Genomic DNA, 17,265 nt, shown 5'->3' with positions numbered 1-17,265 from the left:
AGTACAGCACAACAAACCAGACTACGTCTGTGATCTGACGCTAACATAAAGAACAGGGACGCACACACAACTGATAACAGCTCTTAACATACCACTGTTAGTGCACCCATGCTGCTGTGACTGGTTCAACATGAAGCATATAAAAAAATTATTCCAAAACAACTTCTACAGTTCTACGGGCTTGTGAACTCTGGCGATTGTAGCAAACTCCTTTTCAGCAATAAACTAAAAAAATCACCAACTAGGGCCATATTCAGACTGCCTGAATTCCCCTGAAGTCGTATACTGTACAGTGGCAAAAGCCAAGCACCTTTGAGCAGTGACTCAGCAGTCCACAGTAGGGAGGAGAGAGCTACCTATAGGCAATGGAGACAATCGGGTACAGAGACTGTGGTGAAATTTAAGCCATCCGGATACTCCTCAATACGTATTCCTCCAGCCTCTGCTTCTGCTCTATTCCTGATCCACCACTCTAACTCTTCCCTTTCCTCTCATAAGGAAAATCAAAGTTGTTCTCTAGAGGGAACCCACAAATGATTTGACCGTGATAAAAATGAACAAGTAATATGGACAAAGTACCATCACAGCTACTATGCGGACCACTAGGTGCCCAGGCCCATCAAAATATCTTAGCTCAGTATGATGTAATGCTAGATCCTCAGCAGGTTAACAAACAGATGGGGAGGCAACATTGACATACGAGGATCAGGCATTAGTTATTCTAGTTATTCCCACATATCAGGGCATTTTTAAAGGCCACGTGCTTTGCTGAGCACTTTGACTGGAGTTATGCTTCTCACAAAATACAGATAAGATCTGGGCATATGCTGAGGGGTATGGGCAGGATAAACTGCATTGGAGAGGGTAAGGAAATGAAGGGATGGTAATACAGGGAACATGGGCAATCCTCAATATTTCAAAAACTCCATTAATATGTACGTGTACCAACACTACACACCCACCCTGCCTTCAGCAGAAGGGAGGGCCTAAAAGGCTCAAGCATTTTATTGTTCCTTTTCTCACACTGTACAGACTGGATTGACCTCAAAAGAGTTATCAGTCGCTGGCTCCCTATAAATCAGAGCCTTATAAAGCCTGGCTGATTCCTTTCTGTCTTTACAGACAATTTAACTTCCGTGTCAGTGCCTCGCGGACAAAACTCTCCAAGCTTGAAGAGACCAGATCACCCGAGGTTGGGAAACCTGGGGGAAAGCTAACACAATGAGTGTCAATGGGTAGTTTCACTACTTTTTCATTAAAAGCTTATGAAGTTTTAGTTGAAAAGCCAGACAGTAATAGGCATTATTTAGGATACATGATTAATATTTCTTGAGCTGAATTAAGAGTTAATTCAGAAAGTCAAGAGGATAAAGCTAGGATTTTGTGCTGATTCAGTTGAGGTTTGCACTTTTTTGTTGGGTTTTTTTGGTGTTTTGTTTTTGTTTTCTTTTCTTTTAAAGCAGCTGTAATAAGAATTGAATGACATTTAGGACAATTCCCTTGATTCATCTACAGAAGTGACCCAGAAGCAAAGCACCCACAGATTAATTCAGGACAGGATGGAACATGAGGAAGGATTTTTAATAACCTGAGGCCTTATATAAGCCCTACACTTTAGATTTAACTGTAAGTAAGAAATGTATGTAAGTGTTTCTTTATCTGCTTTGTTCATTGTAAACGGATAGTCTACTGCTCCAGACCAGAGAAATCGGAGTTCATCTTTTTCAAATTTGGGAGACTTGCAAATTTGTTTTCCTCATCCAGCATACTTACAGAACCACGTCAGGTATGTCTAGAGAAGCAAGAGCAAGTCCCTCATCACAGCACCCTCCACTCCTGATCCCAATCACTGCCACTTGAGGAAAGAGTTGGCACAAGTTATGAGGAGGAGGAGGAGAACTGGACAGTTCCCTTCTTGGCTAGAACACAAGGATGGTCCACAGCATGTGAGGCAGTCTTGAGGAGAAGATCAGTTTAATTCTGTCAAGGTGTCATTTGCGGACCTAAAAAAGGAGCTACAGAAGTCAATCACTGTCCTCAACCTATAGGGTTTGCCTTGTAGGAATTTTCCCCAAGACTTCTACAAGTGACAGAAAGCACTTTTAACAAATGTGCTAGACTAGCCCTCAGGATAGGTTATAGCTGTTATGCTACAGGGTGAGCTACACTAGACAACTGTAAACTGGTAACAAAATAATGAAAAAAATATCTGAAAGTTCCTCCAATAAGCAGAACCCATCAGTTTGGATTCAGCTGTAGTCCTGCCAGTGTCAACAATCTGAACTTTGCTGAAAATCACTCTCAGCAGTGGATTCAGAACACTACCAATCTTTAGCATATAGTATGAAATTGCTACTTAAAAACACCTGTCAAGTTTCAATTATGATTTAAAGACAGTAAACATAACAAAAAAAAAAATCAAGACTTGGAAACTGACTCTCATGATGACTATACTATTTTTCATTGTTTTCTAATAAGTCTGTTATTAAGTATATATAAACAAGCTGACTTACTAACTATAGTAGTTATTTTTGCTAAAAGCAAAAACTTTTAACTACACACAAGGAAAAAAACCATCCTTATTTACCAGAATAATAATTCAAATCAAAATTCTGAGTGTCTCAAAGATAAAAGTAACTTTTTTTTCTAGAAAAATAATAGGAGTAGTAGTACACATTGCATCTATAATGGAGAAGTTATTAGATAATGAACAGAAAGAGATCTCCATTAAGGTGTCCAACAGAGCACTTACTGCACCTTAAGAGAAGACTTTGAAAGCTCTGCCGTGTAAGCTCAGAAGACCAGACACATGCAAAATAACTGTGTCTTAACTGCTGTGGAAGCTGTGTGTATTCTTCTAGGGTTTGGTTTTAACTGTTCTTAAAAGCTCGACTGGTCTCTCTGGCTCAGTTCTTAAAGTAGTATAAAGAGGCAGCTAACAGTTAACTGTGTTCTCACAACGAATGATGTGGACAGGCAACTCGTACAAAACTCATCTCTGAAGGCACAGAAAAGCTCCCTGAAAAACTACACAGCCCGGCAAGCCACCCATATTCCTCAGATCTTGATTTCATCCAGCACAGGCAAAAATTCTGTATATGGGCCAGAGAGGAGTGGCATCTTGCAGGAAAAAAAAAAAAAAAAAATCTATGTTCCCTGAACTTTTTTTTTTCCCTTGAAACTAAACAGACCCACATAAAGTTCCCAAGAAAAAAAGAGTGCCTTGAGGTGTAGGAGGAAATGCTGGCAGAATGCAAGTGTCCCGGGAGAGCAATCTTTACTATGCTAAAAAATTCAAAACACTCAACACAGGAAGTTTCTTAGGGGCGAGTACTGACTATACTTTAGCATAACCTATCACTGAGAGAAATTACTTTCCTCGCACCGACAGTGTCACAGCGACAATAGGAGTACTAGGAACCCATCAAATGCATTTGTGCTTAAAACGTAGTGTCTGAAAAAGAAAAGGCAAGGAGTGATGAACTGGTCTGTGTCCAGGGATCCCAAGAGATCTCCCTCTGGAGAAACAAGCAAACTTCCCACAATAACAAATTTCCCCAGAGCTGGGAATGTGCTTGTATGATTTCTAGCTGCAATAGAGGAGCAGCCGTGTGCTGGTGAAGTGCTGCCTGTGCTGAGGGCTGAGCAGGCAAAGGCTGTGCCCACAGATGGCTGCTGGGGTCAGCTTCACTCCCACTCGTGCCGACCAGGCTGCAATTCCATCTGCTCTGTGTCTCCATCCACAGCCCCGCTATGCCATGCCTCTTCAGACCCTTGCTGAAGTCAGACCTGACAGCGTTACCCTGCTAATCCTTCAGAGAAATGGATTATAAAAGGGGCAGCTGACAACACCCAGATCTAGAACAATACATTAAAAAAAAGTAACAAAAAGCCCTCAGGCATTTAGTGTAGTATTCATCTTTGTGAAACTGTCAAGATGGGTGCAGCCAAGAAAAACAGAGCAGAGTCCACAAATAGGATTGTACTTTTTATTACGGGGGGGGGGGGGGGGGGAGAGGGGAAAAAAAAGGTTGTGTGAACCAAATCAAAGCACACCGATACTGCAGCCACTGCTCTCATACCCTTCAAGGAATGCTTTGGCTAGAACAGCCTGCGGAAATGATCCTATTCCTTCCCCTGCCCTCCAACATAACCTCTACTACCTGGACGGAGTCAGCACCAAAGCAACACCCTTCAAGGTTTCAGTCTTATCAGTTTAAATTGAAGTAAATTCAGTTATTTAGAGACCACTTCTTCAGACAGACTGATTTGAAGTTGTTGGAAGGGAAAAAAGAAAGGAGATCTAGTTGCTCCTTGATGATTTAAGTTCCTTCTCCTTCAGCCACAGTGCCTAAAAAATCTATTACTGTACCAGAGAAGTTACATACAAATAAAAGTGCATGTTTTACTGCAATGTTCCATGATACAAGTGTAAAGTATAATTATTTTGAAAGGAAAACTCCTTTCTAGGACTTCTCTAATTAGATTGCCTTTTCTCGCATCTCTACCATAGTAAACTTAGTTATCTCTCCTCCAGTGGAGCACGCCTCTCTATTTCTGCATTGTCATTGTCAAGACAGACACCTGGACTGCTGCAGAAGGAGATTTTAATCTCCAGTTACACAAACCGACTGCCTCGCTTTGCTAGGATGACAAGCGTCTCTTCGCCTTTTTCTCCTCCTGATTGTTAACAGACTGTAGTACATAGATTATTCAACTACCAGCAGCAAACAAAATGTCAAAACCAGCAGAAAAGCCCAAGACAGAACACTGGAAACAGAGGACAGCTCTTCTAGGGCTGAGATCTGAAACTGTAAACACTATGCGTATTTCAAGCAAATTTACTTTTACTTTCTTCAACATGGGCAAGTAGCTAGTTAAATTCAAATCCAGATCTGAACATCATGAGACAAGAACGCTGGGAAGGCAGAGAATTTCAGCTACGGGTCACAAATACAAATACCAGCCTCTTATTGAGAGAAGAAAGGTTATTAACCAAATACCGATAAACACCAATTGCATGCACTTATTTCACCTCTTTCAAACAAGTGAAAAGCAGATGGGCTCGTAACGTGGATGTGAATCTGAGAGAAAAAATAAAAGCAGCTAGCTTCCAAGCAATCATATACTTTTTCCTCCTTATAGACATTCCCAGACTATTTCAACATAGATGAAATCTAACCATGGAAAACAGGATCCGCACAGCTTGAGAAGAAATATTGGGAGGAGGGATGGGAAAGGAAGAGGAAAAAAATCCTTACCAACTGACTGGCCTTACTGTGCACTTTTCCAGGAGACCAAGAATTGCTTCTGATGCAGCAGCATTCAGCCCTGGAGAAGTCAGAGCAAAAAGGGAGGGGAGGTACAAGGAGGGAAGGGAGGGGAAAGGAGAAGGGAGGGAAGAGGAGGAGAAGGGGAGGGGAGAGCATGTATACTGCATGTCAGTTTGTTGAGCCCTAACATTGCTTTCAGGAATGAGAAGAACGAAGCTACTGCTAAATCAGGCAGGGAATTGGTTTGCAATGGCTCAAGATGATAAAGGAACAAGATCTTAGTGTGACCATTTGGGTTCAAAACAGAGAGTCAGGAGGAAGAAATATGTGTTCCCACATGTGTCTATTTAGAGAACCCAGAATGCCAAACATGCTTTTTGCTCCAAAAGAGAGATCATACTAAAACTTAAAAGTCAAGCAGGGCAAATATAAGAGCTACAGCCAAACCTGTCACTGTAATTAGTGAAAAAGGGAGGCTTTCCAGAAGAAAGCAAGATTTCCTTGCTTTCTTACAGTCCTCCCAACTCAGCTTGCATCCACCTGCAAACGTAAGAGATTGTAAACTAGATGGAGTAGTCATTTCATCTCTTCATTCACGTTTGTGCTGCCAGCTGCATCCAAACACAATATGCAGTGCACTGCAGACATTCCTACTTGGAAGACTTTGACCCTAAAGCTGCAAAACAGACGAAGAGGAAGGGGAACAGCATACACAATGACCAGAATCATATTATCAAAATATTGTATGCACTTGAACATGAAAATATGCCAGCTATGCTCTCACCAACCAACCAACCATTACATCCCAGTCCCACTTTACCATGAAAAGTTATCTGAATTACAATTTTAGTGCCTGAAGGGAGAATGGGAGGGGAACACTGATTGTTTCAACATATCATCTCATCACTGTATATCTGCAGGACTGGGATGAAAAATAAAAAAGCAACTTCTCATCTCAGAGGCTCTACCTCTGGTATCCCACATTTCCCATTCCTCACAAGCCATGCTGATTTCTTGAAATCTACTGCATAGCTATCCAATTTACCAACCTTTATTCCCTTAAGCTAGCAATTTTGCTTCTAGTTAACTGTTGTCCACCATCCTCAATCAGATGCTTTCCCGGACCTACAAGCCTCCAGAGCCCAGAAAACAACATGAAGTCTTGCACACACGCAGAACCTCGGGAGCTCTTCCAGCCGCATCATGGCTGCACTGCATGATGCAGCAAGTGGTCCCAGTGGATGACACAGCTCTGTAAAATTCTGACTCCACAGATCTGCACTGGGGCATAGGAAGGGTTCAGCTGACCCCTTACCTTCAACTGGCTACTTCCCTCCTGGCAAAGGTTGACTGCAATCCAGAAATTGAAGAAGATCCCTAATTATGTGGTGCCAAGGAAAGAGACAGCACCAGAGACAGTACAGAATTTTTCAGGTCTGCCTCTGAAAAGGTGACTCCTGTGAAGCTCTCCTCTGCTCCTGATCCACAAAAAACCAGACAGGTTGTTCTGGTATCTTCTCGGTTTTAAGTAAGTGCTTAGCAGCTGTAGGAAAGACCAACTTCACACCACTCCGGAATAACACAAAAATTGAACCTCTTACTGTCACAGCAACATAATTCACTGGAGACTCCCAGGTTTATATATTGCCCTTATGGCTCTAGCGAAGTATTACTGACAACTTGATCCGGCACACAGAGCCCCGGTGGCAGATGCTCATCTTAAAAAATGCAAAACACTTGCGTGACGGCTAACAGCCTGCCAGGCAGCTCTTCCCCGGCCCTTCTCAGAAAGACAAACTCTCCCACCTTTACCCCACGCCCTGCTCCCAGCACTGCCAACCCCAGAACACCATCCCACAGACTCGGAACAAACTGAGAAGCATGCCACTCAGTAAAAATGAACATTTTCCTTACAGGAAAAAAATTTACAATAAAACCATATATTCCCTTCCTCCACATTAAGCCACAAGTCCATTGGGTCCCCAAGCCCATTCCCAGAGCAACTCACAAAGGGTTAGTGCAGCCACATTAATTTGGCTGGAAAGCATTTTCATCACCTTGTCTCTTTCCTCGCCTCTTCTGCTGTTTCAAAAATAGCTCTGGCTTGTTTGCTGTACTGCTTATGTCAGTCTGATTTTATGCCTGACTGGATGTATACAGACAAGCCCGTAGCCCATTAAACACCAACTATCCAGATCTGTACATACATGCACAGTCACACAAACACAAAGCACAGCCCCCACCCTTGGAGGCCATGCTGGAAAGCTGCTTGTTTACAGAGGCTTTGCACTATATTAAGTATGTTTATAGCAGGCCTCAAACAGGGGCTAGAGAACAGACCACAGCCTTTTCTGAGGTTAAAAAAAAAAGCAGAAAAGCAAAATAGCACTAACATCCATCTGTAAGGACCTTCCCTGTGATGAAAATACTTTGAAATGTGAGTACACTTATCAAATGACCTAAGGTCATTTGGCTGCATGCTGTTAGTGTTTCTGTCCATCAAAGACAAACAATCCCTCCCAAAGGCTTTGAAAACTATTATCCACAATTGCCAGGAAGGGAAAGGATATAGGAAAGTGCAGACGTGCAGAAATTCTGGAACAAACTCTTAAAAAAAACTTCAGGTAAAGTCCTGAAATGTGAGAAGTTATCTGAATGAGATTTTTCCTACTAGCACTTTTTAATCACTGGGTTTTCCTGAACAGCTTTTCTTTTTGGAATAAATCAACTTGCTGGAGGCATTTCACTAATCCCAGATTAATTCCATTCAAATCTGGCATCCTTCCCAAACCCAGTGTCCTGGTTTCTGCTAGATAGAGTTAATTTTCTTTCTAGTAGCTGGTACAGTGCTATGTTTTGGGTTCAGTATGAGAAGAATGTTGATAACACACTGATGTTTTCAGTTGTTGCTAAGTAATGTTTATACTAAGTCAAAGGTTTTCCAGCTTCTCATGCCCAGCCAGCACGAAGGCTGGAGGGGCACAAGAAGTTGGGAGAGGACACAGCCAGGGCAGCTGACCCAAACTGGCCAACAGGGTATTCCATACCATGTGATGTCATGTCCAGTATATAAACTGGGGGGAGTTGGCCTGGGGGGATCACTGCTCGGGAACTAACTGGGCGTCGGTGAGCAATTGCATTGTGCATTACTTGTTTTGTATATTCCAGTCCTATTATTGTTGTTGTTGTTATCATTATTAGTTTCTTGCTTTCTGTTCTGTTAAACTGTTCTTATCTCAATCCATGAGTTTTACTTTTTTTCCTGATCCTCTCCCCCATCCCACTGGGTGGGGGGGTAGTGAGTGAGCGGCTGCGTGGTGCTTAGTTACTGGCTGGGGTTAAACCATGACACCCAGTAATCTAAAGCTCAGCCTTCAAGACCCAGCTCACTGGCTGTAAGCTGCCTCTGTGATGCATTTTTAAATGAAACTTTCTCAGCATGCCATGACTCAGGAACGTTGGTTACCATGAATTGAAGATTTCCACAAGGAAATGCAGCACAAAGAAATCTTGATTGCTCATTCTATTCATGTTCCTATATAGCTATAACATCCAATATGCATTAGCTATTCTATCATTTATTATACAAATAAATTAGTACCTACTGACATTTCTGTAAGAAGTGGTCCCCAATTACTTATCTGCTAAAAAACCCTCCGAAATTTAAAGGAAAAAACACCATATACCATTTCCAGCAGTCACCAGAGTATGAAGGTAATATTAAAAAGATGAGCCTCTCAGGCACAGTATCTCTTGTTACTGGTATTTGCTTCTAAATGCAATTCTGTTATGTCTATTAACAGGAAAGAACATACAAAGCTCACCATATAGCAACAAATTAGCATCTTAACACACAGTGCATGAAAACTAGTTTTTATTTGACACCTGAGGACCTCTTCAATTTCAATGGCAATCCAACAAACCAGACATGCACAAAACTGGAACAGTCTGCCTGGGGAAATTGTGGAGTCCAGTCAGATAGGTCTTTAATGTCAACATCAGAAATGAATGGGTAAAAGTCAGTTCTGCCTTGGGACAGAGAGGTGAAATAGATGACTGCCCAAGATACTTTCTCAACTACATGGTCCTGACCTCCTGCTTTTTTTTCTGCTTTTTCTGGGGCATTTCTTCTCTCATCTGCTTACTTCTAGCAACCCCTCTTAGCTTTCACTCCTATTAAGTATAGTATCACACTTAGAAAACGGCTTTGAACAAAGTATGAAAATTAAACATTGTCTTCTTACCCATCCTCCTTGTTGAATGATATAGTCTGCAGAATAGTCTTCTAGATATGTCACCCCGAAGTTCACAAGTGCGCTCAGTGGTTCCTGGCCCCGTCTGGTTAACTCCATCAGAAATTGTTGTAGCAGAACCAGGGGTACCAAGACCTTCAAAAAGAAGAATTGTGAATAAATACAGAAAGCATTATCAATACCACTATGTAGGTAAAACAGAAGAATTCATGTGGTCCACAGAAAAGGTCAGAATCTACAAGTCCAAAGGTATCAGGGACTATACACTTCATTATACACTTCATTTTTGTGAAGACACAAGGCAGAAACACAATTCAATTCAGTAAGAAAGCAGCACTTAATCTGATAAGCAAAACACCACAGCCTAACTTGAGAGTTTCACAGAACAGGACTGCAGTGCCTTCTTAAGCCCCATTTTTTCCCAACACAAGATTCAGGTAAAGAAGCAGAACAATCCAGAACTTGCTACCCCAGAAGTGGAAAGTGCAACATTATAAATAGTTTGAAGGGATATGCATCCAATTTGTATTTAAAGAGCAAACTCATATACATTCTTGAATAGATACATTGCACTAGACAGTCTCTTAAGAAGTTCACACTTGGCTTTCAGAGAGCATAGAAACAAACAACTCCTCCCAGCCCCATAACATTACAGACATGTTTAAAATGACAGACCCCTCTCCGTGTTAACTCTCTCTCCAATGCCAAATTTAACACATACAGAATTCCCTCCCTCATTTCCTACTCTCATTCCTCCTTCCAAACCCTTTGTCTCTAACTGAATGCTCAGCCTTAACCCAAATGTCAGTTGCTCTGGAAGATGCAAGACTCTGTGAATCCACCTCCTTCATATTATACAGTTCTAGACACTTCCTTCTGAAATTATGTTTTTGTTTGCCTAAACAACATGCAGTTGAACTTTAAAAACTCTAAATTTATTCTTCTAGAGCACATGAGTGGCCCTCTGGGCAAGGTTTATATGCAGCACTTTGCCAAGTTCAGGAAACTGGTATCAGTTGAAGTCATTAGCATCTGAAAAAGCACTATTATGATACAAGAGAAAAATATTTGTAAGCTTTATCACACCTAGTTTGTGGCAACTGTGTTGCATATCTATTCACTGTTCAAATAAGAACATTGTTTCCCAGCTGCACAAGGTAGATGCGGGCTAATACTACTGCTCAGACTGAATTCCAAATGCCTTCTTCCTTTCCCAGTCTCCTCCTCCTTCAGCCTGATTTTCTTTTCTGTAAATATCCTCCACTACTATTCCCAGAAATCACACCACAGGATGCAAAGCTGGAGGAAGACAAATAGGAAAAGTAGGCTGGGTTTGAGATTTGTACTAAATTCATGGTGGAGTCACACTGAGATGTACCACTAAAAACAGATGGGGCCTTAAAAATGCCTGTAACCTGATAAATTTAAGATGTTCCAGCTGATTAGCAACTCAGAAAGTCCAGTACTATGGCAGATAGGTTATAGGACTGTTCTGGGACAAACAGTTACACTGCAGTCACTTAACTAGGAACAGGATGGTGCTTGAATTTTAAAAGCCTTTGGGTTTTTTGAGTTTCTTGTAATTAATCTCAACTCAGGCAGGAGAGGTACAAGCTTACATTGTGCAAACGTTAAGGAGCAGGTCAAGGCGAGCCAAGTGCCAGAAGAAACTTCGATATTTTTGGATCAAAGAAAAAAAAGCATGCTGTCAAGACCAGGCATCTTTCAGAGGCTTTGGGCACACCCACATAATTCTACAACAGCATGAACATTGAGATCTCAAAATATTTGACATTTACTTTAAGCTGAAGGTAAGGGAAACAAAGGCAAAAAAAGGCTGGTTAGGAAATGAAGGGAGCTCAAATGTTGGCATACTGAACATGATTGTTGCCATCTCCTTTGCCAACTTAAATATCTAATCCATCCACTCCCAAATTTAGCAAGCCTCTGCAGGCCTCAGGAGCGAGGGACCAAATGAAACTCTAATATGCAAATCCATGCAAACCAACAAACACCACCTGGTTTTCCTTTCCCACTGAAATTACTGAAATTATAGAAACCTTTGAGACCAGTAGGAACAGTAACAGGTTTGCATGACCCTAAATTCATGAAAGAAGGTACCTTCTTCACGGTACTTCCATAAAGGTTATCAACAGCTTTCTGTAGCTAAGAGTAGCTATATGAATGGTGATGAGATTTAACTAGACCAAAATAAAAATATAGCCTTAGCAATTCAAAGCAACTGCAATTCCTCCACCAGTATGCCTGGGAAGGGATGCTAGGGGCTATTTATATTTTGACTGAAGAAAAACATACAGAGTATCAAGCACAGCATGCCAGAAAATAGCTGGCAGGAGAAAACTTCTATGGAATCATTAAAAAAACCCCTTTACTATCAGAAGATTTCTGATTAATTGTATAAATTAAGATTTCTGTCAATTATACTATTGCAATCCCATAGTACAAAATTACAAATTCAAACATACACACAAAAAAATTATTACAAAGTCCAGAGACTTTGAAGAAGTGTATCCAAAGTAATTGCCACTTCTGCATACCTTCTGACTATTTCAACGTAAGATTCATCTAATTCTTTACATGACTATTTCTTACATTTTTGTTGTATTATTCCTTAGCTCCATTAATGAGTAAAAGTGGGACATTAAGATGACTGCTAACCTACTTACCAGTTCAGTTGAATCTCAGTATTTGTTATCCTTTTATCTGATGCACAATAGTGTAATCATGTATTTTGGAGTATGTACATGATACTCAATTTTAAGCAAAACCCATAAAATCTCAACAGTGAAGTATTACAATTTTTTATCACATTTATTTATTATAGAAATATAATTTGCCCTAAGTTTGAGGTCGTTTTGGTTTTGTTTTGTTTTAATGAAAGCCTTATTTCAAATACAAGGTGAAGACTCCTTTTCTTTACAGAATCCAACATCATGGCTATTATTTTCACATCACAATTTCTGAAAAATACATGAAATAATTTCTTTTCCTGAATTTTTTTTACTGAGAACCAGCACTTCTAATGTCTGTGGGTAAACTTTGCTTCTGTGGGGTGTTAATGGAAGAACCAAGTTTCCTATGCAGTAGTTTACCCTGCAATATTTCCTCATTCAGATCGATATTCATGTTTTAGTGACTGAAAACATTCCTTTACATCTCATGTGCTAGTCAGTTAACCAAATCTCTTTAGCAGTTCAAACATACCATTGCACTCTGGAAAAGATCCGCATCTTTAAATGGAAAAAATAACAGCTATATTTAGAAGTGTCTTCCTTCTGCTCATGCTTGTATAACGAATAGGTTCTTTGAAAACTGGTATGGCTAAAAATGACACCTTCCCAATTGTAAACCAGACAGATCAAGCCTTTGTCCACAACCTCCAACCAGCTAACCATCTAGGTAATCCAGTAGCTCCCAGAAGTATATGCTTACCTGTAAGCCATGGTTCTCATCTACATAACATCAATGAAGATTTGCAAAGACTACTTTGAGTCTGCTTTGTGCCACTGAGATACTGGGCCTTTAAGTGATCAGTGTGGCTCTCTGAGTGCATTGCATTCAATATATTAAATAGGTCGGGCTTTTAAACATACATATGTATAATAATACATACCTACAGCAGCAAAGGCTCAGAAATTTGAAGTGAGATTTTACATACTAGTTCATAGGCTACTGAAATCAAAAAGAGCATCTTGCTGTGCAAGATGCCACTACTGAGCACAACAGATACAGCTTACATGTAGCTGAAAACACATTTCATCTACTAGCTTCAGTTGTTTTATGTCTTCTAGTCTGGATCAAACCACAATCCTTGATCACATAGAAGTCTGTCTGTGAGAGGGTATTTCCACATTTTTAACCCTTTGACATCTGCCACAGCTACTGTGCATCTTCAATTTCTGCTCCACCCAAGAAGCTATAGCATATGTAACAGCTGTGAGCATATAACAGGGAGAGATTTATTATTCTGTACAGCTAGCCCAGCTAGTTGTATGTTTTCTTATTATTTAGTCGTAAAAGGGAGTAAGCTTCAGTTCTCCCAATAGAGTCAATTTAAATATACATCCTTCCAATTTTCATAAACTTGAGGTCAGCATAGCCTCATTTTGCTGCTGTATGCCTGCTAATTAGACTTAATGCTATGTCTATTTATAGCTACTTTAAAAAATTCTTTTTCTAACAGCTTCCTCTTTAGAGTGAAAATTAAGCTAGGTTGAGGTTGGAGGAAAGATATCTGGATCTCTTCTGTTATAAAATACGATTCTGATTAAGATGATAAAGGAATTTAAAAGGAAATGAAAGCAACACAAATCTATTCCATCTCCTCAAAACAAGTATTATTAAAGGAACTGCTAGGCATTCCTGAAACATCCAGCTACCACGAAAACCATACAAACAGATGCTGTATTATTCTGTAAAATTTCCATTCTCCTTAGCTTGTGGACTGCAAGTTTTGTAGTAACAAATGTTACGGGTAACAAAGATGATGACAAAGACATCTTCTGGATGGTATTCTCAATCACAAACTGATGGGTAACAAAATCCACTAGTCACAGGGGCTGCACAAATGTAGCAGATCCATCTACCCAGGGCTGCATCTTCAAGAGGTGTGTAACAATAGCATATGGAGACGCAGTAGGCAACTGTCAAACTCAATCCACCTCCTCCCTTGCAAGCTGAGCCACAATGACTGGTTTTATGCTTGTTTTTAGTTTTCACCAACTGAAAAGTAAAACGTGCTAGCTTAAGCCACCTTCTTGATAACCAGATTTCATGGTTGTTTAAACTAAAATGCTATGAATCACAAGGTGATAAACTGAAAGCACACACACCAATTATAATTGCTGGAGCCATGGACAGTAACTTGTCAAGCAATGTTTAATAAACTGCTTTAAAAGTGCCCACACCCTCGGTTAGATGATCAGTTTCTGAAGTAAGCAGGGAAATCTAGCTAAGGAAAAGTATTTCTGGAAAAAAAAAATGTAAAGAGGGGAAAAAGATTTCTTATTCTATTTTAAATTTAAGACTAATTTTAATACTCAATTTGTGATTAAATTTGAATAGTTATTTCATTCTTTCATTCTCTTATGATGCCCACTGAACCCATCAGAGAATGATTAAGATGATGAATTTGAATGATTAATGAAAGATTAATCTAGGAACAGTAATTCTATATTAAAACTATTATAAGATAGTTAATTTACAGATGTGCATTTTGTTTTAAAATGAAGTTTCAATTAATTTACAGATTTGCATATTGTTTTAAAAAGAAGCTTCATATCATTTGAGATAACTACGCCTGAAACCAGGTAGGCACACTGTCCTTATATTTTCTGAACAATTTAAATATTTTGAAGATACTATCAATTTTTATTTTCACCATGTTTATCACTTTTTTTTTTTTAACATGTATTTCGAACCTGAAATGGAAGATTGACCTAATACTTCCATTAGATAACTTCTGGCTAAATTATCTAAAAACTACATATCATGTCCACATCTACCATTCTGAGAGCAAAAGTTGTTTCTTACTAGAAACAAGTGGGTTCTTGTTATTCTTGGTCCTCTGTGAAGCCTAACTGTAGCTAGTAAAAACACTATGGACTTCAAATAGACATGAGAGCTAGCAAAGTCACTTATTTTGTACCTTGTTCCATCCACTGGCATGAACAGCTGTCTCTTGTGTGCGCTCTCGATATTCTTGATATGTCACTGGCCTGCAGGAGTTAAACCAACACTGAAAGTTATAAAAGGAAACAAAAGAACAAGAATAAAATAAAATTCTCAGTTTCCAGAGAACAAAATATTTTCACACATATTACAGCAAGTAATTTTCAAGAGCTAACAAGTCTCACATTTCAGGACATAAAACGCCAGCACCAGACAGGGTCAGGAAGGCATCACCTTCTCCCAGTTATATGATTTCATATAATTAGTTAAGTGAATTTCATAATAATTTGATATTCTATAACTTAAAGGGCATTAGGTAAGTAGGTTCTCTGATATGCTACCAAAATTTCTAAGCTCTTGCATGCAATTTTTTATAATCTAAGACTTCAAAGATAAAAAATTCCACTAAGAAATTCATATGTGAGATAGATGCCAATGCAGAGTAAAATTTTAATAAACAATATAGGCTATGAACCAACACAGACTGCTTGACCGCATTAACATTATGTTAGAGTTGAAGCCTTTATTTGCAAGAAACAGCACTTTTGATCACAACCCCCCTTCGTATTTCAGTAGATACCTCTATTTTAGATTTATCATCTCTGTACTCTGAATTGGGATGATGAAATTCCTCTCTTTCATACTTTTTCCTCCAAGATCACATAGTATCTTACAGTCAGGAACAACAAAGACTTTCTGCCAAGTGACAGCATAAGATGTACTGCTTCAAAAGTAGCTGTCCTGAACCAGATCATGACAAAAGGCAAGTTCAGACTTCAGTTTTAAGGCAAATAGTGGTAACTGGTATTGGACAGAAGACTGCTTATTGAACTCCAAGAACCTGTCATGATCTAATAGCCTACTGTACCATAACATACTTTTTATATGTGTATAAAAGGACAGGACAATATAAGCAAAATAAGTATTGTATCAAATAGCACTACTGTAGCAAACATGGGTAAAAGAACAGAGTTAAAACATACTGGGGAAAACATAATTTGGGTATGTCATTTTAAGTGCATTCTCTTAACCTCATTGCTACTTTAGTTCCTTTAAAACGCAAATCCAAATGAATCAGTGGGATGAGAAGAGCAACAACAGCTGCAGGAAGGATATTATCAAGAGATTAAACAGTAGCTCTAGTTTGCCTTATAAAAAGGCATGCATATCAACACGTTTTCACAGGCATTTCAGACTTTATAGGTATGTACGTATGTACGTATATAAATAAAAAAAAATACTTGGCATGCAAATATTTTCCCATAGAAAACACAAGAAGCCTAGAGCATCAGGCTGCTAACAACCTAGAACCACTTAATTTTCAAAGACCTCCTCTCAGGAACTTTCTAAAAAGAATGAACCTAGAGTGCACCAGTTACAACCCGTCAATGTCAGACAGTCAGCCAATTATCTACAACCTTTAAGACATTTAAACTTAAAATGCTGTTATGTCAATTTACCATTTTAGACACATGAAAAGAGTGGGTTGCAAGGCTTACAGGTAATTTTCCAACTTGTTGCCAGTCTAGTTTTTCAGGGTGTAGTGAGGTATTTATCAAAACCCCAGCTCTTCAGAAGATACTAAGCACAAGTTTTTAAGGCCACATGGGACAAATGCCTGGCTTGTAAAGGCAGATAAGCGTCTGTCATTTCTGGAGGAACACGCTAGTGTATCTTTTACCACCTAAGGAGAAACTTGTACCCCACATACTCTTTTCTGTGGGTAAATAATTGTTAGTTTACACAATACTGAACCTGCGTTTTGACATTATAAAAACTGCATATAGAAGCAGGCAGTATATATATCAGTTTCTAAAAGTTAAATGGTAAGTTGAAAGAGTGTACTTTTCCCTTGGATGACTCATGGAAAAAGAAACAACCATCTTCATCTGTCTGGTCAGATGTCACATGGCACCTTTGCTGTGAAATCCAGGTCAGAGTCATAGAATCATAGGATGGTTTGTGTTAGAAGGGATCTTTAAAGATCATGGGCAGGGACATCTTTCACTACATCAGGTTGCCCAGAGCCCTGTCCTACCTGACTTCGA

The 17,265-nt window shown here is 39.5% G+C and overlaps 1 protein-coding gene across 1 annotated transcript in view; it reads right to left on the bottom strand.

Moving 5' to 3' along the window:
* The window catches only part of BCL2L13 (BCL2 like 13), a 39,845-nt gene that overhangs the window by 10,231 nt on the left and 12,349 nt on the right, over positions 1 to 17,265 (bottom strand). Inside the window, exons 4-5 of the mRNA XM_009924998.2 lie at positions 15,195 to 15,264; positions 9,518 to 9,661 (exon numbers count right to left, since the gene is read on the bottom strand). Of these exons, the coding sequence (XP_009923300.1) occupies positions 9,518 to 9,661; positions 15,195 to 15,264 (214 nt within the window). The remainder of the gene's footprint in view (positions 1 to 9,517; positions 9,662 to 15,194; positions 15,265 to 17,265) is intronic.

This window comes from Haliaeetus albicilla, chromosome 19 (assembly GCF_947461875.1).
Source record: "Haliaeetus albicilla chromosome 19, bHalAlb1.1, whole genome shotgun sequence".
In the NCBI taxonomy this organism is placed as follows: Eukaryota; Metazoa; Chordata; class Aves; order Accipitriformes; family Accipitridae; genus Haliaeetus; species Haliaeetus albicilla.
Note: the sequence above shows the minus strand (reverse complement) of the source record. Positions and strands in the feature narration are given on the sequence as shown.